The 26,501-nt window shown below is 44.2% G+C and overlaps 1 protein-coding gene across 1 annotated transcript in view; it reads right to left on the reverse strand.

Annotated features, from left to right (window-relative positions):
* Nucleotides 1-17,876: 17,876 nt before the first annotated feature.
* SEMA3C (semaphorin 3C) overlaps nt 17,877-26,501 on the reverse strand; it is a 273,491-nt gene continuing 264,866 nt past the window's right edge. The window contains exon 18 of the mRNA XM_054989345.1: nt 17,877-25,052. Coding sequence (XP_054845320.1) covers nt 24,639-25,052 — 414 coding nt within the window. The 3' untranslated portion in view covers nt 17,877-24,638. The remainder of the gene's footprint in view (nt 25,053-26,501) is intronic.

Here is a 26,501-nt window from a genome sequence, read left to right on the forward strand (position 1 = left end):
CTAGCACCATCTAAAGGGCACTTAAAGCAAGTCTTCTTGACCAATTCTCTTCCACTCTTCAAGTCAGCCACAAAATTTAGAAACCAGACTTGCTTTTCAGCCTTCAGCATTTTGTATTTTAATGACTATATTTTCTAGTTAATGCTTGCAGTATAAAATTTCCTGAAATTTTGAAGTCACAGGGGCGAGGGGGATGATTTTGCTTCTGAGTAATCCTATGGACATATCTGTGGAAATGATCTGATTTCTGAATACAGCCATTTAACCAAGAGCCTGGATTTCTTGCTGCAATGGTACAGGGATCTATCTGCCATAGCCTGTCATCCATAGCCTGACACAACCTAATGATTTCCACCTAATATAGTAACCTCCAATGAAAACCAGGGTCTAATCCAATTTCCATACTCCAATTTAGCCCATTTCTTCCTCAATAGCCTAATCCCCCCCACCTACCCAATTTCAGACTCCCGATTCTGACAATTACCATCTTATTTATAATTTCCAATTTGCAGCAGGAGTCCCCCCCCCCATTTATTTCAGAAGAAGCTCTTTCGAGATTCTCTAATTTATTAGGGCTACAACTGACTCATTAGCATAGTCAGCAATCATTTAATTCTGGGGGCAATACACATCTCCTAAAGTTGTAATTAAATCATGTTCCCTGATTTACATATAAATTAATCTCTCTCTAGTTTAATTCAGGTTGTAAACAACTTAATTCATACTATTAAAAAAACTGTAACAGCTAGTGGTTCCCTATAACCTTAAAAATTCATTTCAAAATTGATTTCAATAATCCAGCCTCGCTAATGTCCTTCATGATCTTGCTTCACTGATCCAGCTCAACATACTCCCCAAGCCACCAACATACTTCACGCTTGGGGACCTCTGGTGTTCTTCGGGCCCCGCCAGAGACCGTCCAACTTCTGAAAAGCTGAACAAAATCTGGGAAATGAAGCTGTAACGACTCCCCTCACATGAAAAAGTTTGTGTGTGTTCATTTTGGTACCTACTGTGCAGACGCCATGAAGACGGGTCAGGCAGTTGGGGGCCATTTGGCAGCATCTTGTTTTTCTTAATGGCATGTATATCAGGCAGAGGATGTGGATGGCATGTGTGAGTGCATGTGTCATGAGTCAGCCTTGCCCTGACGTGCACCAGTCTCGCTCTGCCACCCTGCCACTCGCCCCAGAGTCCTCCTCAGGAGATGAAGAGCTGGAAGAGCCAGCAGGGTCTACTCTGGAGCCAGCTGTAGCTCCAGAGAAAACCCAGGAAGAGCAGCCAGGAACCTCAGAGGAGGCTGTTGTGAAGGAAGACTCCCACAGAGCTAAGGAGAAACCTGAAACAGCTGAGAGCAGGAAGAACAAAGCAAAAGCAGCTACGTGGGAATGACGCAAGAGTGCTTGTTTACAGGCACAGCACAGGGCAAGGCTATCAGAGGAAGAGACAACACCTGTACCTAGTTAGGAGAAGCATAAAAGGCAGATGCTGGGCCACACCCAGAGTGGAAGCAACTTTGCTCATCACTCCTTGCTGCCAGTAGCACTGTACCTGATCCTGCCCGGTACCTTGCCCTGCCTGGAACTGACTTATTGGATTCTGACCTCAGCCAGTCTCCTGGACTCTCCATCTTGTCTGCTCCCCTGTCTGATTGGTTCCTTGGTTCCAATGTGAAAAGAACAATGTGTGCGTGCGTGCATGCGCAGCTGTCCAAAACTCGCCTTGATGCACACCTTCCCAATGTTTAATTCTGGCAAATGTGTTTTTTAAAAGATATAAATAAACTTTAAAAAGCACAGAAGGAGGCAATAAAGATGGGGATAGGGCTGGAAAACAAGTCCCATACAGAAAGGTTGAAAGAACTGGATAACTTTAGCTTGGAGAAGAGAAGATCAGGCAAGAAATGTTGGCACTCTTTAACTACTTACAAGTCTGTCACATAGAAGAGGGGGAAAGACTTTCTTCCCCCCTTTTGGTGCTCTAGAAGGTAAGACCAGATTTAATGGGCTTATGACAGGAGAGTAAATTTGGTCAAACATTGAGAGACCTTTCCAAATGATAAGCACAATTCATCAATTGAACCAATTATATGGAGTGTGTTGTTCTTCCGTTTGTTGGCAATGCTCTCGCTTTGGGTTTCTTGCCCATAGTAGCTGGTTAGACTAAATGGTATCTAAAGCCCACTTCAGCACTGTGAAATGAAAGCAATAAAGGCTCCATGACCTACTGACTCTTTCCTTATCCGGCTTCTTCCAAAAGAAAACGTGGCTCTGAGGAATCCAAAATGGCAGCCGTGGCCCAGCTATAGTGGAAGCAGCAGCAAGATGTATATTTTCCTTTGGGAACTAAACACTGCAATATTTTCCAGAGGATTGGCAGCTGCTAAGTTGTGGACGGAACTGAACGGGGAGGGGAAAAACAGATGGTGGTCTGTGAGAAACATTGAAGATTAGGAGTGAAGTCTTGGGCCAGTGCATCTGGGAACATCTAGAGCCTCAAATAATGTATGGATCTGATGAGAAATGAAATAGAACAAATTGGATTTGCCACTGGACATAATTAATTTTGAAAACTGGCTGAGATTTCCCATCCTCACCTCTCCCTTTCAATGTTACATTTCTCACAGCTGTAGCTGGACAGAAAACGTAAATTTCAATGAGGGCGAGGCCAGAGCTGTCCTAGCATAGCAACAGCATCAGTGCTAAGTGTACAAGTGTGACTAAGCTATATGTCTTGTTCCATTTGCCCCTTTCTTGGGAATTATGTGCTTTTTGAGCATCCCCTTCTCTGACCAATGCCTTAGTGTACGTGATAATGAGGCAGTGGCTGCCACAACCCCAACATACAGAAAACTTTGTTATCCACTCAGATTTTTCCATTAGACAATTGTTTCTTTTTAAAAGCAAACATTCTGGCTTATTGATTGGTTATTGAGGAATCTTGTACATGGCTCTTCAGCATAATATGATCAGAAAATGCAGGTCCCTGCCCCAAGGCCTGACTGTATGACCCCCCTATGCATTGGCAGGCAAAAGGGTGCTGGCCCCATCTCTGCATGACCACCAGCTTATGAACACAGGGCCTACACACGAAGGATGTGTGTCAGTTCCTGGCAGGTAGATCCCTCAGCCCCTCTCCAATGAACACGCATTGATTCCAGTAGAACAGCTTTATTAGGATCTTTACAGTTCAGGTCTGAACTCCATCACGGAGCTTGGTAGAAGTGACAAGGCAAAGCAGATCAGCATGGTTATACTTGATTTTTCCTGCTCCCAAATAACTGTCAGAATTTTGGGTGCGCAACTCTACATGAGTCCTGTGAGAACTCTTTTTAGTTATGGTTAAACAATGAGTACACAATAACAGGTTCCCAGCATCTGAGCAAAGTAGCAGGCATCTGGAGTCTCCAAGATCGTCTCTGGCTTGGAGACGCATAGTTCTGTGAGATGACGTGAGAGGGCCCCTTTAGTTAGGAGGACTGGAGAATTAACAGTTATAATATGGAAAGAACATGGCTAAGGAGGGAATACATCAGGTTAGCATCAAACATTCAATTACTGTGGCATCAATGACACAACAACCAAACAATCATGGCATGGCTGTACACAGACATGACAATGTGTCTGCATGTTCACTCCTTCCTTGTGATTGGCCACATTGTAAAATTGCATCTCTGATCCCGGGGAGTGAGTGTATGCACTGACATCCTTCCATGTTTTCATACCATGTGGACAAAACATGGGGGGGGCAGCCCTCTAATACCTACTGTCCCTCCCCATTCATCCAGGCAACACTCAGAGGAGTGGTGGGTAGAGGGCTTTTGACAGGTGGGAGAGGCGGTGCAAGAATTGGTATGGAAGTCAATACTGCTGTCTACCCATCTATGGACTTTGTAGAGCAGGATGGTCTTGTTTCTCCCTCCTGCTGTTGCCTACTGACTCTCATCTCAGTCTTGTTCCTGGTATAACAGAGACTAAAGGAGAAGGTGAGAATTGGTGGGACGGGACAATTCCTGTTCTCCAATACAACAGCATTTCAAATTGCTACTTGAACTTATATCCTAATCTTCTTCTTCTTCTTCTTCTTCTTCTTCTTCTTCTTCTTCTTCTTCTTCTTCTTCTTCTTCTTCTTCTTCTTCTTCTTCTTCTTCTTCTTCTTCCTATTATAGTCCACCCTCCCTGCCAATGGGCTCAGAGCAGATAACAAAGTTTAGATTTACATTAAAACTTTCAATTAAAAACCATACAATTCAGTAGTAAAAAACAGCACTAGTGGCTGCCCATATTACCCAGCCCCCCAAAAACATTTCTAAAATATTTCTATGGGTGGAAGGTGAAGAACGGCAATGCTCCAGCAGGTGGGAAAGAAAAAAAATTGGAACAGGAGTTACATTCATCCATAGCCTAATCTCAACCATATTGTTAGAAACAGGCGTCTGTTACATTTACTAGTCGGAAGAGGAAGATTTTCAGAGAGATGGTCATGATCTACTCTGGGCTAGCCTGTGACATGAGCTCTGAAAAGCAAGAACCTCATGGTCACCAGCAAGATATGCCCCCACCACACAGCAGCGGGCACCAGGGAAGGCTCTGGCCGAGAGGGGGAATCAGGCGGGGAGGGGCCATGGCTCAGTGGCGGAGTAGCTGCTTGGCAGAAGGTCCCAGGTTCAATTCCTGGCCGATCTGTTAAGAAACAGGTTGTAGGTGATGTGACAGATCTCTACCTGAGACCCTAAAGGGCTGCTACCAGTCTGAGTGGTAGTGGAGAGTGCCCTCAAGTCATAGCTGACTTATGGCGACCCCTGCTGAGGTTTTCAGAGCAAGAGAGTATCAGAGGTGGTTTGCCATAGCCTGCTTCTGCAACCCTCCCCTCCAGTTACTAACCAAGGCTGACCCTGTTTAGCTTCTGAGACCTGATGAGATCATGCTCACCTGGGCTATCCAGGTAAGGACACCAGTCTGAGAAGAAAATACTGATCTTGATGGACCAATGGTCTGATTCAGTATCCCCTCAATCTCCTCTGTCAGTCTATGGAGTTCAAGTTACTCTGATTTCATCTCCCACCCCTTGCTGCAAGAAATCCAAGGTCTCTTGAGTCAAAGGTTCTTTATTGAAAGATTATATTCAAAGTACAGGTGTCCATAGACAATCCAAAGGCAAGAAAGCTTCTGGCTGAACACAAAGCTTTGTTGAGAATGATGTGTTAGTTACATGTTGCAATATATCAAACCCTCCTTTCTATTCCCCCTCATATGTCTAACTAAAGCAGAGGTTTGGGAATGCGAAAGTAACTCTTCCAAGGTCTGTGGCTAGTCGCGCTAAATAAGGCCGTCCTGGGAACACAGCTGTCTCTGTGAACCTGCAAACAAACTACACTGGAAAAGACATCACATCAAACAATATGGCAGTACTGTGGATAGCAGGCCTGACATCCTCTAGATGCAGGAAGAAAGAAGATGGAAAACCCAAGCAGAAGCTTGAGCAACGTGAAGGAGTAAATGCCTAGCAGCTGGGGGTATTTTGGAAGCCAGTACTAATGTAATGTACTGTATTGTTTAAAATATGCAAAAAGAAACCAGATGAACTGGCTGAAGTTGCACTTAAACAGCCAAACCAATTGACTGAACAGTTGCCAGCCAACAAGAGGTAAAACGGGCAGGTGTTCATGTATCCCTGACCAATAAATAGATGCCTTTTGCTTCAACAAGCCTTTCTTACACACACACACACACTGTCTCTTCAAACAGGGAGCTATATCTTTGCAGAAGAGTTAGTCCATGTACAAAGGGCATACTTCAGTGTAAGTGTAATACTAAATGAAAGCTAAGGAATCTGGAAAGCTGTCATCCATAAGTCATGAGACAGAGGTTATAGCAGCATTTTAAAATTTACTTTCCTTCCATTGCTACAAGCTGTCAGTTCACTTTCTTGATCCCACAGAGTAATTTCTCATGGCAAATGTTTGCTGAATTTAAGTATCTTTGATAGGTGCCAGTTGGCCTGGCTGAGTGGTGCTGCTAACCACCACGCCGCATTTTGCTTTAAATCTCTTTGCTCTTGTACTTCGTGCCTCCATTCCTTTTAATGCAAGGCCCAAAGGCATCTTCTGGCTCATATACATGTCTGGCAGTCAGATCAAATTTAATGAAGTGGACACAGTTCTGAGAGCTCATGAAACAGTATTTGCTTTGTCTGTGGTATCCAAAAACAAGGCCTACTCTATGGAGCTGTCTATCAGTCACCAAAATTAAATTACCATTTGCCCATTTGTAATGAATTTTTGACTGGGAGTAAGACAGAGTTTTTTTTAAAAAAATCAACCATCCCATCCAACATTTAATTTCACATTCTGCCTGGTAGGCTTTGATCTCATCCCTGGAGCTAGCCTTGGCAAAGAACCACTGGAAATTGACCGATTCCACAAGAAAAAGGAAAAAAGGCAATAGAAAAGGTGAGAGACGTGAACCTGAAGCTGCATGTTAAAATAACCCAATATCAGCCTCAATGAAATTACCAGGCGTTCTGCCAAAATGGTTCTGAGCTCAGTGTTCAATCCAGCTGCCATGGCAATCTACACAAGCATGCTTAAGGATTTCAGATTGGCCCTACCTGATCAGGAAGGGACAGCCTTCTGCTCAAATAGCCTGGATGTGGAATGGAAGTATCCTGACAATTTCTTTTTTTAAAAAAAAAAATTAATATTTTCCTTTTTGTGCTTTGTCAATTTTTGTTTTTTTGTTGTTTTGGACTAAGGAATCCCCACATGAATCCCAAACTCATCTGGGTAGATTTAAAAAATGATTAACTCAGTCTGTCATTCTTGTAGAGCCAGGAAATTTCTAACCACACTAGGGGGAGAAGGAGTCTTAAAAGTATCAGATCCTTGTTTGGAACTACATAAAATAGGGGGGAGGGTTAAATTATATATTTCTGAGTATATCTGGTATTTATTCAGAAGAGGCTGGAATATTCCAAATTTCTTTCTATACCAAGTGTCATTTTTTATGTGTTCAGGCTTTTCCTGGCTAGGAAGCTGAAGACTGCACTTCCACGCAGTAAGCAGCAGAAATTATTCTTTGTCGAACACCCCAACTCACACTCTTGTTAAATAGGTCAGAGAGATGCCTTGGTAGGGAGGAGGTCTAAGTGCTTTTCTATTGGGTACTGTCTGCTGATATAGATATGCACCTACTAGTGAATTTCAACACTGTTAAACATGCCGTGGAAATTAGTTAAGCTTTGTTTCTGATAGATTTCATCTTTGTGCTCGGCTTTATGCTTGTTTAAAATTTCTCTGTGTTAGCGGTCAGACTTGCCCCCATAATATTAGACAGCTTATGATTATGGATATACTATAAGCCCCTTCTCTAAATGTGCTTCAAGCACTAAAGCCCAAGCAGTCAGAAAACATGGAAGCTGCTGTCCAAGCAGGCAGAACCATGGAAGCCAGAGCACAGCCAGGAAATGGAACGTGAAAACAGGGCAAGGCCAGCTCTCCCCCTCCCATGCCCTGGAGGCGTGCTAAGGATCCTGTTACAACAGGGCTTTCCCCGAGTTCCTGAATCAATCAATGCAATCTGCCCTATCAATCTCCCTTTAACCAAGCAGCGAAACTTACTATTTTTATGGCGTCCTGGTTAGCTACTTCACTAAAACTGGAGGAGGGGGTGATGCCTTTAATTGTGAGAGCCTACTGAGTTGGCAAAACAACAAATATCTCTGAGGCAGCCTCTCCCAGTAGAGATATAGGGGTGGAGTTTGCTGAGTACGGGACCAGGAGGAAAATCTCGATGGAAGCACGCCAGCAGAAAGGCTTGGAATTCCAAGGAAGTAAGAGATCTGTATTTCCTGACCTCCCTTCAGAAATGCCCAAAATCCAATGAAGCGTCAGCTGCCTCGCGAGATTATTATTGATTTTTCATCTAAGAAGACTCAGGACACCATTTTATACAATTCGACTAAAGTGGACTTGGACTTTCTTGGCAACAAGGTTAAGATATTGAAGGATGTTCCATTTTTAGCTCGGAAAAGAAGATTCAAATACAAAAGGTTTGCAGCTCTTCTGAGAAAGCGTGATATAAAATACAAATGGTTATTTCCGGAAGGCATCTGGTTTAGATATAAAGACCAAGCCTACAAGATAATATTGGAAGTACAGTTGAAGGATTTTGTGCTTAATCATCAAGAGTTCGAGCAAGAAGAAGATCCAGAATCTGAAGGGGGGAGTGGGGAGGAGGGAGTGAGCGCAGCTATTGTAGCTGTTCACAGAGAACTGAGACCGAGACGCAGGGGGCAGGGGGAAGAAGACCTGATCCTGACTGTAGTTTGTATCTTATAAGATCTACCAATCTAATAGCATATTGGAAAGTTTAACTTTAAATAATTGTATTATGAAGGGAATTTAATACTTGTAGTTGTAGTCTGTGTTTTTATGTTGTTTTTTCCCTCTCCCCTTGTTTCCTTTTTCCTTTTTCTGTTTGTAGTTTTGATGTCAGTAATTAAAAAAAAAAAAGAAATGCCCAAGATCCATAAAGCCTTAAAACCCACTATTTCCAAACTTTAGGCAGCTGGGGTTAAATATTGTTGACTACGCTCTGGCAAAATGTTTGTGGAGTATAACCAAGTTCAATATACTGCATATGACCATGCTTCTGGAGCAGCTTTATTATCTGCACTGGGACTGTCTACTTTAGAGCAAATGGGAACTAGAGCTGAAAAAAGAAAGATTCAGGGCCAAGCTACAAGTGACGAATGACACTTGAACGGCAAGAGGATCCAGTGGAGAGCAAGTGGAGGGCAAGTGAACAGGGAAGAATACACTCGCCATTCAAGTGTCATTCGTCACTTGTAGTTTGGCCCTCAGTCTCCATTGGCTTCAGCTAAAAGCAACAAATGTTTTGTTACTGAAGAAGCAGAAGATGGAGAAATAGAAACTGAGGGACTCTAAGTTCAAAACTCTGAAAAGTCTGGAGATGTTTCAGTTAGTAAGTTGAATATGTAACTGTTATGATCTTCACTTTCTTTAGGGTGGATTTTGCTTTAATCTTTCCCTTCTCTCCCTCTGGGTTGTTAGCTGCCACCAGGAATATTAAATTCCAATATATTTTATTTAAGTTTTCCCTTTGGTAACGTGTTTATGCATCAGGCTCCTTCGTGGTTCTATGTGGCCCTGAGGATAGGAATAGGAGATAACAATGACTGCTACTCAGGGATATAACAAAACAAAATAGTTTATTTTTTTTAAGAAGCGTATTGGTTACATAAAAGTCATTCTTAGTTCTTCTAGTTGCTTCACCCAAACTCATTCACACAGATCTCTTGTAAGGCTTCACACACAGTTAGCCTCTTTCTCTAGGCTCTATATTTCCCTCACAGAGAACTCCTCAGACAGCACACAGCCAGCCTGTTTCCTTTTCACTCTCAATCCTTTCTCTCTCAGGCGCACACACAGTTTGCCTGCTTCAAATAGAGTGAATATATAGTCTCCCAGACACACTCAGTTCAGGCTTCCCCTCAGGTTGCCTTTCCCTCACAAATACATGGACACCCTCAGGCTGCACACAGCTCGCCTCTCTTGCCCTGACTGAATCTTTTTCTCTCCCTCAGTAACTGAAAACTGCCTTCACTCCGCCCACTCTCTGTCATCAACCAATCATATCACTCACTCATCTCTCTCTTTCACCCCCTCTCTTCACCTATCTCACCAAACATTTAAAGACACATGCACCCATTTCTTGAAATCATTACAGTAACCAACTTGAATTTTTTGTATGCAAGGAGCTGGGGGATATGGGTAGCAATTAGGTACGTGCTCTCATATCACAGGTCTATGGGCGGGGCAGAATGTCTTATTTTGGTCTTCTTTCCCAGCCCATCACTTGGGCTTCCCTAGACTTGCTCAGTTTTTTCGAGTCTCTGTATATATACCTGTCTGATAATTAGTTGTATTATATGGTTCAATACAAGAAGATAGAAGATCTCGAAGAACCTGAGAAGTTAGATATTGTTGATTGTATCATAGCATTTAGAAATGATCATGTTGCAAAGTTAAGTAAGGGAAAAAGAAGCATATAGATTAGACCAGCAATGACACCATGCTATCACTATCTAATGTTAACATTAAATTAGGTTGGCTCTGTATTGTAGATTCTCTCTAAGGACTTGAAATAATATACTTCAGATGTATTTTTGTTTGGTTCTGAGAAAATATACTTCAAATATATTTCTGTTTGATTCTGTATTGTAATTAATTAGTTGTATATGGTTCTTCAATAAAACTTTATTTTTTAAAAAAATCATAATTGATAACTTTAGTTCCACCTGGGAAGACCTAATCAACCATTCCTAGTTCATTGTTGCACCCCAGAGACGGTGTACTGGCTTATTGTCCTACTTTGGAGACAGTTCACTAGCTTTCTGTCTCACCCTAGAGACGACGTCTCATTCCTTTGTCCCACCCAGGGAACAACCACTCGAGTCTTTGTTTTTGGGGGCAGAAGACTGTTCAAGCCCTTCTGCCTTGAAGCACAGCCTGCTCAACGCTCCTCTTCCCTCCTGGACGTCTGGATGGAAAATATCATTAAATCTGTTGAACACTAGCCAACTTTCACCCCTGCTTTCTAATGAGCTCTGAATGCGTGTTGTGTGTGTGTTTTGTGTGCTGTTAATTTCAATAAAATTTCAATTAAAATCCCCTTTTTGGTTAAATATCTGTCTGTTTACTGAAAAGAGTTCTCTAGCTGGGACAATCCTTGTATCCATTGGTGGAGATCCCTTGGTTACTGCCTTTCACTGCCTTCTCCGTGCTGCTAATCTCCCTCCAACTCGCAAGGAGACCTTCCCTTTGGGTAACTTCTGCTGCCATGCCCTATTGTATCTGTTTCCCTGAATCTCCTGTTTTTCATTATTTTACTTTGCTCAGTGAATGTCCTAGCTGTCATATATGCCTGTCTGCATATCTGCCATTAATGTATTCTGTGTTATGCGTTGGTCCTCTGAGGGCATGAGAAGTTTCTTATTGATGTTAAGGCAGTAGGTTATCTTGCAAGTATTTACTTTCTCTTTCCCCACTGCCTCCAGTAGTGTCCTTGAAGGCCAGCTGCGGCCGGCTCGAAATGTATCCTTCTTGGGAACTGAGATGCTTTCATCCTTTGTTCTGTCTAGCCTAAACCTAGCCTCTCCTCTTCATACCCCCGCCGACTCCTTCACACCCAAACTTTAATGGGCCCTATCCTGATGGTGGGAACCTTCCCTATAACTAACACTACTGACCCCATCCGCGTCACTTCTGCTAATTCAGTTGTTTGAGCACCTTGAACTTGATGGATCTCTAATAAAGTTACTTCAACCAATAAACCTGCGTGTTTGCTGTGGAGAACTTGGGGAATCTACCTGTCACGGACTGACATTTTGGCAGAAGTCCCTACTTCTGGAACTGGAACTGCGAACGAGGCCAACTGCATTATGGCAGGGCACCCTACCGTGGGAATTCCCGAGAGACCAGATGAAACTTCAAACCATCCCAAAGACCCCGCAGAGCTGCGTGGGCTTGATGCAGCTGCCACTGTGTTGATGGAGAACAAAGTGACCTTAGAGTGGGCCACGAGGGTGGAACACCGTGTTGGCTCACTTTTTTGCTGAGACAGTTGCCTGCCATGGGGAACTGTCACCCTGGAGCTACAGGTGTTGGGAGCAGAGGGGGGCAAGAAAAGGAGGCATTGGAAGAATATCTGTCAGGGAAGCTTATTCCTCAGTCGAGACTCCCCGGATGAGGCGTCTGATCCAGAACCGGGGGGAGATGAATTCAGCCCAGTATCAACCCTCCGTCGGGAATTGGAAGTGATGAGATGCGATTTATTGGCACTATCTGGACTCACCCAGGGGTGGATGAGAGCAGCCTTAGATGGGCCCATTCCCCAGAGACGGTTGAGCCAGTTGGAACCCAAAGATCAGCCTAACCCCTAGGAGGAGGACGAGCTGGAAACGGAGGGGACTGTTTCCAAAGTCTTTGACTCCGCAGATTGGCAGAGGTCTGTCCGGGGCCAGTTACAGGTTGTGCAGGGGGAACTGTACGCGGTTAAGAGGGAAATGGCCCAGGTAATGGGAAGGTTCCAGGAGATGATGCATCACTGGCCTCCGGGGGGGAATACTCACCTGTGGCCCCGCTGAGGGTTCTGGATACAGTACCAGCGCCACAGACGGCAGCCATGCCACCATGGGTCCCGCTGAGGAGATTGGACAACCCCCCAGTGCCTCGCCTGCCAGTTTTACCACCACGAGTTGTGCCTGCCGACCTGCCAGGCTGCCCCCCTGGCTTCTCCGCTGCCACAAGGAGTGCCAGTTGCCCTGGTGGGCCTAGTATAAGACGACCCCAGAACCTCGCTAGGGTGGATCTAGCTCACCTGCGAGGTGGAGAACTGAGAATAAGTAGTAAAGCTACTTAGAAACCAAGAAACCTCTTGCCGGAGCAGGAGGGAGAGAGAGGAGAGCCCTCAGTCTTCGCTCCCCGGATATGGAGCGAGCCATGCGAATGAAAAGGGGCCTATGTCTACGGTGTGGGGGAGTGGGCCATTTTGTTGCCAAATGCCCGGGAGAGCAAAGGGAACCTGCGGAGAGGAGCCTATTGATGAAAAAAGTCACAGCCCTGGCGGTTAAACTGCCTAAAAAAGCACCCCCCCCCCAAAAGCAAAGTGGCAATTGGGCTCCAAGTGGCAGAGGGTTCGGGGGGGTCGAGTGGAGACCCATCGGAGGAGGAGGAGACTCTCACACTGCTAGCGGGAGATGCCAACAATCTGTCGTAGGGAGGCCACGCCAACAGGTCACAAAGGAACCAGCACCTCAAGAGGTGAGACCAAAAGGGGCCTTACTGTACATGCCAGTGACTTTAGTTAACCCCCTGAGGGGGACTCACATCCAAGTGCGGGCGTTAATTTACTCTGGTTGCACTCGGGATTTGATTGCTCCAGCCCTAGTCACCGGGTTGGGGCTGAACGTATGTAAATTGGACCATCCCCTTGTGTTTGAGCAGATGGATGGATCTTGAATGAAAGGGGCCTTGGCTAATGTGGAAACTGAACTTGTCCCGGCAGGGAAGGGGAATCACTGGGAAGCCAGAACTTTTGTCGTAAGTGATGCCACCAAATTCTTCTTGGTGTTGGGGATATGGTGGCTATGGGACCATGACCCATTTGTGAAGTGGAAAATGGGCCAAATTAGGCCTGTTTGGGGCCAAAATCGGTCTGCTGCGAAGCACAGGAGCACTCCAGGGCCCATTGCACCACCCAGCAGCACTCCTGTGTGCTCCCAATTCAGCCCACTGTGGAGCATGGGAGTTCTACTGGGAGGGTCCTGGAGCGTTCCTGCACTTCACAGCGGGTCAATTTAGTCCACAAATGGGCCAAAATTGGCCTGCTGTGGAGCACAGGAGTGCTCCCAGGGGCAGCACGAGGCCCTGCATGATTACATCACTCCTGGAAGTGATGCCATCGCACATGTCTGGAAGATCTCCACAAAGATGAGTGTCAGGCCTCCAGCCTCACATCCAGAGGGTGAGAGGACCCGGCAACCCCATTCACTAGTATTTGGATAATTGTCTTCATATGAATCCTAAAGCAGCAAGTAAAGTGGCTGCGAGGCTTTTGCGAGCTATTTTGCGAGTAAAATCTTGTCCCTTCGCCGTGGCCTGCCACCCACTGTTGATACAGTAAGGGAACTGGAGACCCCTTGGCCGTCTTCTGGGTCCGTATTAGACCATTTCAGGCTGCTCTCTCAGGACAATGTTGACAGGATCCTGCAGGGGATGAGGCCAACCACCTGTCCTCTGGACCCCTGCCCATCCTGGCTGGTGAAGGCCAGCTCAGAGGGGCTACGGGACCATTTGGAGGCCATTGTTAACATCTCCCTGAGCTCTGGGGTTTTTCCAGGAGTGTTAAAGGAGGCGGTAGTGCGGCCCCTCCTGAAAAAAACATCTTTGGAACCCACCAACCCGTCCAGTTACCGCCCAGTGTCGAACCTCCCGTTCCTGGGCAAGGTGATTGAGCGGGTGGTGGCAGTACAACTGCAGGAATTCCTGAATGATGCTCTAGTCCTGGACCCATTCCAGTCTGGCTTCCGTCCTGGCCATGGGACGGAGACAGCCTTAGTTGCCCTCACAGACGACCTTCGCAGGCATCTGGATCGAGGCGGGTCAGCGCTGCTTGTGTTACTTGATCTCACAGCAGCGTTTGACACGGTTGACTATGATTTGTTGGCCAGCCGCCTTGCCAACGTGGGGATTAGGGGGACAGTCTTACAGTGGCTGGTCTCCTTTCTCCAGGGTCGGGGACAGAGGGTGGCGCTCGGGGGAGATCTATCGCCCCGTCACCCTTTGGTGTGCGGGGTTCCCCAAGGGGCGATACTCTCCCTGATGTTATTTAACATCTATATGCGCCCCCTCGCCCAGTTGGTGCGGAGGTTTGGGCTGGGTTGTCATCAATACGTGGATGACACCCAACTTTTTCTGTTGATGGACGGCCGGCCAGACACGGCCCCAGACAATCTGGCCAGAGCTTTGGAGGCTGTGACGGCATGGTTGAAACAGAGCAGGCTGAAATTGAACCCAGTGAAGACGGAGGTCCTGCAGCTGGGACGGGGGCTGCCAGATGTTGGGATCCAGCTCCCTGCCCTGGATGGAACACCACTGGCAACTTTGCCAGTGGTAAAGAGTCTGGGTGTGCTCCTGGATGCCTCCCTATCAATGGAGGCCCAGGTCACGGCGGTTGCCAAGTCTGCATTTTTCCATCTTCGTCAGATCAGGCAACTTGCCCCCTACCTGACGCCCCAGGACCTGGCTACAGTGATCCATGCAACGGTCACCTCCAGGCTAGATTACTGTTACTCTACGCTGGGCTACCCCTGGGCCTGATCCGGAAACTACAACTGGTCCAGAATGCGGCGGCACGGGTCCTGACTGGTATACCTTACCAGTCACACATCACACCTGTCCTGCGCCAGCTGCACTGGCTTCCGGTTGAATTCCGAATCAGGTTCAAAGTGTTGGTTCTTACCTTTAAAGCCCTGAGTGGGTTGGGACCGGCATATCTTCGGGACCGCCTCTCCCTGTACGTTCCCCGGAGATCGCTCCGATCAGCGAATAAATATTTACTTGTGGTCCCTGGCCCTAAGGAAGCCCGCCTCGCTTCAACCAGGGCCAGGGCCTTTTCAGTCCTGGCCCCAGCCTGGTGGAACGCTCTGTCAATGGAAACCCGGGCCCAGCGGGACATATTATCGTTCTGCCGGGCCTGTAAGACAGAGCTGTTCCGCCAGGCGTTTGGTGATTGAAGGGGGCGGTGCCATGTCGGCCTCCCACCTTTGGGGTGGGGAAGGTTCTCCCCACCACTGCACCTTGTTAATTTGTTTTATTATTTGTATATTGATTTTAGTTTTTGTTTTTTATCGATTTTAACTGTTCACTGCCCAGAGTCCCTGGGGATGGGCGGTATATAAATTGAATAAATAAAATAAATAAAAATAAAAGTGTTGCAGGAATGTTGTCAGTTAGAGCGAGTGTGGAGTAGGAGTTCAAATCCCCACTCTGTTCCTCTGGACCAACAATATTGTCTCAGCCTAATATTCCTCACAGTAAGAAGAAGAAATGGGAAAGAACCATATATGCACGTGGAAGAAATGGGAAAGAACCATATATGCTGAATTCTGACTCCTGGAATGAAGTGTTGGGGAAAAGGAACAAAACAGAGAAGTGCTCTCAGATCTCCCGAGAAATTACAGCGGGCTAGAAATAGCTCTTTTTTCTAAACTGTAAACCTCCAAGCTTACAAAAGCACCTTTGTGTCTAAAACCAACGGAAGTGAACACCCCCAGTATTATGTATTAGTACTGCAGAAAAAGGATAGTGTGCCTTGTGGGTATTTTTCCTAACACAAGCCATATACAAACATTCAGAAATGAAAGGTTTGCCCCTCTTTCTTAGAGCTAAGCTACATGAGATGCCAGACGTGTTTTTTAGTGTGTCAGGGACGCAATTTTACCTGGGAACTGTAGTTGTAGCACAGGTAGCCAGGGGAAGGGAAAAACTTTTCAAAGACAATGTTTAAAGACAGAGCTGCATGAGATTGATGAGGGAGAGGAACTTTGCAATTGTTTTCTTGCCATCTCAATAGAGAGATGAACTACCAGTTCTTCTACTCTCCTTCCTTCCCTTCGCTAGAGACAGGGTCATGTATTTCTCTTTCTGTTGAGATTGCAAGAAAATAATTTTATCCCACGGCACTCTGTATTTGAAAACTGTCTTTGCAAAGCTCTTCCCCTCCCCTACCTCCCAGAGCTAGGGATATAACACTATTCTCAACTACTGTTCCCAGGTCACATTGCATCCTTGACACGTTACAAAAAAAGTGTCTGGCATCACTTGTAGCTCAGCTCTTAATGCTGCCAAAAGGAGGAGGTTGGAGAGAAGGGGTTAAATATAACAAAGAGCACCTGTTCAATCTGAAATTTCAGAGCAAGTGAGAGTGAGAGTGAGAGTGAGGCTTAAAGGGCCGCTCCCGCTGTTTTGCAGAATGACTTCCATTACTGAACAGTAAGTTTTGAGGAACATTAAGGCAACATCACCCTGGCCGTTTCCAGGCGGCTTACCTGGCTCCGGAACGTTGCGCCATCTTGCGGGGAAAATGCGAAATATCGCGTTTTCTCACGCGAGTTTTGCACAACGTCATGCGACGTCGCGCAAAACTCGCGCGAGAAAACACGATATTTCACGTTTTCCCCGCAAGATGGCGCAACGTTCCGGAGCCAGGTAAGCCGTCTGGAAACGGCCCATGTGCAGCACATTGTGCATAAGTTTAAATAACCAGACTGGGTTTTATCAATGAGTTTCAAATGTTACTATTTAGAATTAAGTTAATTTCTTCCATCGGTGGGTGATATTTGCTTTGTATCTCTAGGGCCTTCCTCAGTGCTCAGTCATACAATTTTTGTAATAAACAAACAAAGCCGCACATCCAGAAACCAGTATGTGTAAGAATGCTCCTGATGTTCTTATCTCTTATATTGTGTGGTATGAAACAGATTATTGCAACAGGTCACGAATCACATCGCATGGTGACTGCGCTCACACAAACCGTTATAATCCAGTGCCTGGCGTTATATGGCGTTATAATCCACATATGGCGTTATAATCCAGTGCCTGGTTTCCAAAGTTTCTGAATGTGTATCATCACCTGCAGTTGCGATCAAATGGCCCTTGGGCTGAAATGCAGATGGTCTGGTTTAGTGTCAGTCATTTGACAGAATCATCAACTGTACCTGGAGAAAGTTATACTTAAGCATGCGTGTAGCCTGCTCTCCAGGCTCTGTGTTTTTAATTTGAGTGCTGTGTACACAGAATAAGAAATACTTATTCTGAATATATTCTAAAGGTTTTTAGCTTGACCCTTGTAGTATCTTTGGTTCATTTGGGTTGAGTTTTGGGGGTTTCCCCCCTACCCCCCTCTTTCTTTGTTTGCTGGTGATAGAAAGTGCCATCAAGTCACAGCAATTTACGTGATTTTGGGTGACCTCATAAGAACTTAAAGGTAAGAGATGTTCAGAGGTGGGTTGCCATTGCGTGCCTCTGCATAACAATCCTGGACTTCCTTGGCTGTTACCCATCCCAGTATGAATCAGGGCTGACCCTGCTTAGCTTCTGACATGTGTTGAGATTGGGCTAGTCTGGGCTATCCAGGTCAGAGTATGATAAAATTAGTGTCATCTTCTTAGGTTTTCTGGATCACTTCCAATGCACACTCACAGCAGCCTAGCCATAGATATATCTACCCAACAAGTCAGGTTTTATATAAAAGGTTAGAAGACTAAAAAAAAAAACAAAATCGATCATAAAATAGCTTTAACACCCTTTATTTTCAGGCAGACAACATTTGGGTTATCCAATTAAATAATATTGAGTCCTTTTTAAAATCCATGGTATATATTCATTGTTTCATCATGCTAAAATTATATGTATTTCATATAAGGTGGAAAAGAGGGTGCTTTAAAAAATGAAATGGACATATCTACAGGACCAATGATCTAAAAAAAAATGCAGTTGAATCAAGATTTCTTCCAACTTTACAAACAACAAAAAAGACAATCATAAAACAAACCTGGTATACACTGATAAAAAAAATAGTATTGCGCATATCTTTACATTTGGCAAAGTTATGTCTACAAGTTTTTTTCTTTAAAAAAGACTATAATTATATACATTATTCAGTATCCTCAAAACAGGAAGGTATTAAATAGAAAAAAAATTACAAACTTAAACATTCATGTTACCTACAGGGGGACTGACACTGAACAAATAGACATTCTAACAAAACTCTAATTTATACTACCCTGTACATTTTAGATCAGGCTTGTTCATCAAATTTTAGTAATTCTGTGTTGAGAGGTAAACCTGGAGCTGCAGAACCAGGACAGCTCACTCCTCCAAAAGTTAGTCACAGCTAATACCAACTGAAAATAATGACTAGAGGTGGGCACGAACTGGGAAAATACCGAACTGTGCGGTTCATGGTTCATTGTGTTTCACGAACCACCAACTTTCACAGACTTACCCTGGTTTGCGAACCAGTTCATTCGGTTGATGAAAACATCACTTCCAGGGCAAGAAAAGGTCACTTCCGGGGCTGCAGAAAGCCCATCCCTCCATTGCCTAGAAAACTGATTGCTCAGTGCCAGGCTGTCTGCCGTAACAAACTGAAAAATGAACCAAATGAACCGGCGTAAAATTTGTGGCAGTTCATCAGAAATGGGCTCTGATGAACTGCTGGTTTGTGAACCATGAACTGGCCCAGTTTGTGATGAATTTTGGTTCGTATTTCGGTTTGTGCCCACCTCTAATAATGACACAAGAGTCTATTCTTTTGACCTGCTGAGATTAGTCCATGTGCAAACTCATCAGTAAGAGACAAAAAGTTTCCCATCCTTTCCAGTTGGATTATGTGGGTTACCAGATGGCTAAAAACTATTGGCACCTGGAATTGACATGAAGTCTTTCTTCCATATTTTTGGAGAAACAGAAAAGCTAACAGGCAATTCTCTCCACATCTCCTGAGTAGTGTTGCTAAGAAGAATTATCTTAATTCCTTCTTACCCAATTTCTCTCTGAAATCCAACAATTTATTTCTTTTCCTCTGTAGGAATTTGGAGTTTGTTTTCTTGGAGTTTGTTTTCAATCAAGTCCATTCTGATCAAAAGAGAAATCTGAACAGAGGAGGGGTGAGATGCTAAGGGAAGGCAATGTCTTCCCAAATTACCCTATCCTACTAGTGCACCCTGTGATACAGGACACTGAAACATTGAAACATGGCAAGGGCTGAAATTACAGAAGTGTGCATACAGGTATAACAGAAAACTACAAAAAGATAGAGAAATTCTTCTTTTGAAAGCTAAAAAGAGAATAAGAGGAATCAAAGGCTATATCTAAAAAGTGAATTTTGTAAAAGAAATTCTGCTTCTCATAACAACACTACTGCTGGGCAAAAAAGCCATAGATTTTCAGAGCTGATTTTGAAGAAGCTACTGTGGAAATACAGGAGATGCTCAGCTACTGAGTGCGACAAGGGAAACCTTTTGCAAGTGACTTTTTGGTGCAGAAGCTCTATTGTGCATATATAATTTCTCTACTGCTGTTTACACACAACATGTATATATGACCTAAGCACAGGGTGCAGAAGAGTATCTTTGGCTTGTTCCGGATTCTTTACCACACAGCGAGAGCATAATGTATGTGACATTCAGGTCCATCAACCGAGTCTCACCTGTGAACACCCCACCCAAAACCACATATCATTTGTCTAGGGATAAATGCATAGCCTTCACATTGCGCATCATGCTCTGTATGCTCTGAAGAGCAAAGATGAACCACACAGCTGCTCCCATTGCTCATCACATGTAAACTAGTAGGTGCACAGTGAACCAGATTTCTTTTTTAGTTCCATGACCCTGAGGGAGCTGTTGTTCCCCAGGTCACACTAAGTATAACATGTGATCAAAGAAGCAAATGTTTAATGGGAATCTTCAATTATTACATTTAGCTGAACTTCTGAATTTTGAATATGTTATGGGATCATGGAGCACGGAGTGTTGGAGGAGCTATAAACCAGCAATTTTTTTTTGTCAATATATAAATTTTTCATGCAGCAGGAAAACATGTTAGTTTAACATTAATCCCTTAAATCGTAATACCATTATAACTATATCTAAAGCAGCTTTTAAAATATTATTTTGAGACTTGAGGCTCTGCCAATTTGTTAACTGAACCATGTATATTGCCAATATTTTGTTTTTAATAAACATTGTTAACTATTATTATTCTTCAGGCCTAATGGGCACCCATTCAAATACCATACATGGCTGTTGAAAACAATAAATTGTGCCCACAAACACTTATATACCATTGTACATCATCTGGAAACAACTACAACTGGGGGTATGCACCCCAAAAATATTCGGAAATACCCAAAACCTAAAGTGGCAAGCTGCTTCGGATTTGGGTATTTGAATTGCTTTGGAATGCTCCTTAAAGATTCGGAGCATTCCAAAGTGATTCAGGGGGGAGGCTTTTGCAATGTGTAAGTTGGTCTTGAATTTAATTACTGAGAATGTATCCAGGTAATGTCTAATACAGTGACCCCCAGTGTAGCACCTATGGGTCTCATAGTACCTGGTTTCCTGGTGCCCCTTTGCTTCTTCCCTGAAGCAAATATCTAATCCTGACTTTTCTTCCCCTTGTTTCAGCAAAAGGAGATTCAGAAATGGCCAGGAAGCATCTTATTTTTATCTTCAGGGAGCACTCACTTGCACTCACTCTAGGTCACTTGGCTTGGAGCATCCCAACACTTTGTGATTGGCCCAGCTCCCATGGCAGCCGTTTTGTAATGGTGCCCACCCTCTGTTCTCAACATTTCAGAAGTGCCCACAGGCTCAAAACAATTGAGGACCCCTGTTCTAAGACAATAAGCCACACCACACTAGTAATTTTTGAGGAGCAGTGACAGAGAATAGGATAGCTACTTACTTTGGAAAGTGTATCCATTTCTTTATAATCAGTGGTACTAGAAATGAATAAGCAAAAGGAAGTAGAAGGAAATACAGTCAGGCTTTAAAATGATGACATTCTTGTATAAATAGAGAGCCAGTTTGGTGAGCACTTAAGAGTGGCAGGACTCTAATCCGGAGAGCTGAGTTTGATTCTCCACTCTTCCACTTGAAGCCAGCTGGGTGACTTTGGGTCAGTCACAGCTCTCCCAGAGCTCTCTCAGCCCCACCCACCTCACAGGGTGATTGTCATGGGGATAATAATATAACACTCTTTGTAAACTGCTTTGTAAACCGCTCTGAGTGGGCATTAAGTTGTCCTGCAGGGTGGTATATAAATCAAATGTTACTATTATAATTATATTATTATTATAATTATAAATAGGCTTACTTCTTAGAGGCTTCAAGCTGTATGATGGGGTCCCCAACCTGTTTGAGTCTATGGGGACCTTTAGAATTTTGACACAGAGTAGTAGATTCAACCACAAAATGGCTGCCACAGGAGGAGGTGCCATATACACAGAGGGAGCAAAAGTGCATGAAAGAAGAGGGGTATTTTTTAAAGTACACTGGCAGGGAAGAGAGAGAGAGAATAAAACTAACACTGTGGTGGCAGCTGCCACTGAAACATTTTAATTTGCATAGACAATAAGATCACCAGCCCAGTCAGAAGCCCCACACGAGGCCCCATCTAAAAACAGTTGCTGGGCTCCAGGAAAGCTGTTAGAGGGTGTAGTGGAGCCCATGGGCTCCATGTTGGGCATCCTTGCTCTATGAGGTAAATGAAATCTGTTAAGTCTTAATGATTTGTTATAAAAACTTTCACTTTCAGAAATGTCTTTTCCTATACAAGGACAGAAACAAGGGGAATGTGCATGACCAGTGCAACTGAAGGCTATGGAAGTCACTAAAATCAGGAGAGTTCTGTGACATTCTGTACAGCTACGTGGGCATAAAGCTTTATGTCGAACTTGGTCTGGAACGGAATCAATGAAGACCACCCACAGGTCTGCCTTTTAGAGTGCATGTAAAGGGGATCTCAACAAACAAGTTGCCAACCAAGGTAGCAGATGGGAGTGCTGGCTGAAAAGGCTTTGGGAGGATACAGAATTTAGGCCTAATTGACACAATACCTTAGAGTCTCTCTACATGAGATGCAACGTTAGCCAGGAAGTATAGTTTAGAAAGACAGAGCCCTCAGACATGGCTCCTCAGAGGGTTTGTTAATTTCATCTTCACCTCCCCAAATCCACTCTCAATTTCTCCTCCCTAGTCTAAAACTGTGTGGGATGGCAACCAGAGGGCAGCGAGGAATGGAAATGGGGCTGGAGCTGCCTTCCAGAACTGGGCTTGGACCTGGAGAGGTTATAATGGGCTGAAGTCTCCCTTCTGGCATTTCACAGCCCCTTCACACAGCTCCGGTGTATAGCAAACCCTTTGCCCTCCCACCGGCTGTCTTTTTAAACTACCCTTCCTGGCTACCATTTCATCTCCTGACGTGTGTTCTTTACATGTCAGATATCTCATACATAGGGCTATTCCAGTCTTTCTCTGACCATTGGTGCCAACTGCTGCAGTTACTTCCATGCCACACTTGAACCCTTGGTTGGAGATTTTGGGATGGAGAAGAGTCTAGCATTGGTAAAAGCCATCTTATCAAGTGGCTACATGAACACTGTGGGAAAACTAGTTCTCAGTAATCTATATTCCCACATAGGTTAGGTTTTTTAATCTTAATCTTTTAATTGTTAGTTGTGGTATCAGTTCTCATGTGTAACTGCAAAATTCAAAGAAACAAACCCACAAAAACAATGAAATGGGTTGGATCTAGCAATCTGCGGGTTCAAGGACTGCAGGCCTTTCTCTTATTCTCTTCCCTGCTTTCTGACCCTGGGAAAATTCATTCCTGACATCATGAGATCCCTATGGATATTAACTGGGGCGGGGGGGGGGGCTGTGCTGAAAAGGAGGAAGAGGGTGAAATTGCCCTCAGTGCAGCTCTGGTGATGGAACAGGAAGGAAGGGCAATTTTTTCCCCATTTGTCCCCAAACTACAACCCTTCCTCAGCCACTGGCTCAGATAGGTCCTGAAACTTTTGAGCATCAACTTTTATGGGATCAGAAAGGACTTCTGAAAGAAGGTGAATGCAGGCCAGATCCATAACCAACAGCACCTTCCAGCGATGGATTACTGGAGTTTACCCAACGTAGGATCACATTGTTCTAATTATCTGCATAATTTTTAGGACAATCCATCCGGATTACTCACCATTGTGTAGTCCAGGCTGGTTTTATCAGTAAGAGGTTTTCAAAGTGTTGATTAATAGAGCATTAAATATATACTTCCCTTTGAAATCTTCGACTGGGTTATGCCCTATTTTATTCCTGCATCCTCTTCCATTCGTTTGTTTGTGGGGAGGGGCAGGTTGCTATGCAAAAATGGTTATAAGAAATGATGCTGGGGACTTGCCATTACTTAGTAGGTTCTATATCTCTGTACTGAATGACTTTATTCTGGTTTTCAAGGATTGCTCTGGCTGGGCAAACATCAGTTCTCATGGAATGCATTCATAAAACAATCGTATTTACTATCCAGATCATACATAGCCTAAATAACCCAGATAATGTTCTGAAGCCACCTGACCTTGTTCTACAGTTCGGAAATCTACCAGGATAAGAAATCACCTGGGAGTCGGACGAAAGCTGCTGGAAAGAAGCATGTAGTATAAGTATGCCACTAATAAAATCACATTAGTGTGACTTTATCATGTCAAAAAGAAATGGGGATTCTGATTATATATAAATAATATATATATATATATATATATAAAACAAGCTTCACTTATACAATCAGCAGTTCTGTGTTATGGTTGCATTCATGGGAGCATTCTTGTACCTTTAATACAATGATGGGGAATGATATCTATCTCCTTGCTTGTTGATTTTCAAGTTAGCGTACCATAATCGGAGAGAATCATACATACCAAAGTCAGTGGGATAAATGCCAGTAGATCAGAAAAGAACATATACCGGCATGAGCTAGCACTGGTAAAAAAAATGTCTGAGATGTCATTCCTCCCCTTCTTCTGCTTAGAATCCCCCCAACAGAGACAATACAAGTAAGAAATTTAAGTACCTTCCTGCTGCCCCCCCCCACCCCCAAACTCATATATCCAATCTTAACCCAAACTTTTCTTTTCCTTCCCATCTTGCACAATTCCAAGATGGGCAGTCAGTGCATCTTTTGTTTGTTTTATTCCTCAGGAAAAGACAACTGACAAACTGATTTCTTATGGAAATCTGGCAAATGATCCGGTTTACAGGTAAAGTAAGGATGTATCTGCTGTCAGTGGCCACTTTACAAGGAACATCTCTTTGGATCGGTTTTGTGTTTCCTTTTTTGCTTAGATAGGATGCATTTCATTGGAACGTTCTGCTATCAGGCTTGCTTTACTATGGTTTTTCTATGCTCTCAGCAGGAAAACAAAAAACAAAACAAAAAACCCCAAAAAATCCCTCAAGGGAGGACAGAAAAAACAAGTTTGATGTTCCAAAGTAAAACCTTATGATCCAGGCAACTGATTCCTTCTGTTCCTACTTTTCCTGCTGTTGATGAGGGCCTTTAACTTCCCATAATCCCCTCTCATCCTCTGGGCATCTTCTGCCTGCTGCCCAAGCTGTCTCGTGTCTTTGCAGTACTGGTTAATCATCTGCAGTTCCGAGTGGCTGAAAGTACCAACCAAGTCCTTGGGGTGAAACTGCAACGCTTGGAAGGAGCTGGCCCAGGTCCACGGAGACCACTTGTCCGTCATGAAGGCCACCATGTCTGAATCTAACACCTTGAAGTTGATCTTTGCTATTGTCTGCTTGAAACTGTTTTCAGTCGCAATGCAGTGGTAGAGCCCTCGGTCAGCATCCTGGACTGAGCGGATCAAGAGCCCTTGTTCGGTTGCTATGAGCCTTTCATTCAGTTTGACCTAGAAGTGGTGCACAGCAAAAAGGAAGATCTTTTAGGGGTTGTTTTTATTTTATTAGGCTGAGATATGCAGCTGAATCTTGGTTCTTCCCCCTATGGACTGTCATGGGATCAGACAGAAACCTGATCTATGGGAGGTCTGATGAGCAGTCTGAAATGGAATTATCCTTTGGGATTTTCCCCTTTCCCCTTAAAAAACGGGGGATTTTTTAAAAAAAGCCTGGCATACACAGGCATCTGCACATGAATCTGCAGCCCTGAGATACTGGCAACCCAAGGAAAGCCACTCCTCCCCGCAAAACAACAAAAAATGTTAACAGAAACAAATAAGATGGCCAGGGAATCCCCTGCCCACAGTCACTGCTAGCTGCTGCCCTTTGCCGCCACTCACCTGGGCAGTGGGGGGGGGCATGGGAATTGGCTCACCATGTGTACTCTGCTTCCACATTGCCAGCCAACTATGTAATTCTGGCACGATGTGGAAGCAATGGGTTACGCTGGAGTCAGATTCTCTAAAGACCAGCACCAAACAGCAACTTTGGAACAATTTTTAGAGAATGGACTTGTGTCACACAACCCATCACTTCTGTGTCATTCTGGACATTACATCATTGGCTGGTGACACGGGAACATGTGGGAGCATGCACGCAGTTCCAGCCTCCCCCATTGGTCTCCCATGCCTCAGTTTGGCCCCCAGAGGAACGGGCATCCCTGGAAACAGACCTCTTTAAAATTATCCATCTGGGGGCTGAACAGTTAAAAAAAGTTCAGCACACACAAAGGATTAATTTTGATGGTTTTGTTTCTATGGTACAAAAGAGTATATAATCATGTAGTTCTGTATTGCACAAACAAACAAAAAATAGAAAACCCTTCAAATTTGGTCCTTTCGGTGTCAATTTTCAGCTTATAAAGAGTTAGTTTTGAAGGGATGTATCTAATTTTGGAGGTTTTATGTGGCTGGAGTGGGCAATTATATATTTAAAAACAAAAAAGAAACAGAAATACCTTCCAATTACGGCCAAAAGCTTATTTATTTTGATACACAAAGGGCTGTTTTTGAAGTTCTCTCTCTCTTTGTTTCTAGGATACAAAACAGGGCAATTTTGCACCTCTGTGCTGCAGAAAAACTAGAAATCCTTTTAAAACTAGCCCTTTACATGCCAAAAAACTCTACATTTACAATTTTTTTTGGCAAACGAAGAGCTGCTTTTGAATGGGTTTCTGATACTTTTTATGTGGTACATTTGTACTTTAGAGAGGATATCACAGAAAAATCATCCAACAGTCCTCAGTTAGGGAAACCATGGGATTTGGACTCTCAAAGGTGCAAAATTTCATAGTAAGGAAACCAGGCTGAAAGCACTTCCTAGGACTTTTTAGTGCTCTGTTCTCCGTAACAGCCAAGCTGAAAATAAGGGGACGCAGTCTCCCAAACCCATCTTTATAT

Source organism: Eublepharis macularius, chromosome 9 (genome assembly GCF_028583425.1).
Source record: "Eublepharis macularius isolate TG4126 chromosome 9, MPM_Emac_v1.0, whole genome shotgun sequence".
NCBI classification, from domain to species: domain Eukaryota; kingdom Metazoa; phylum Chordata; class Lepidosauria; order Squamata; family Eublepharidae; genus Eublepharis; species Eublepharis macularius.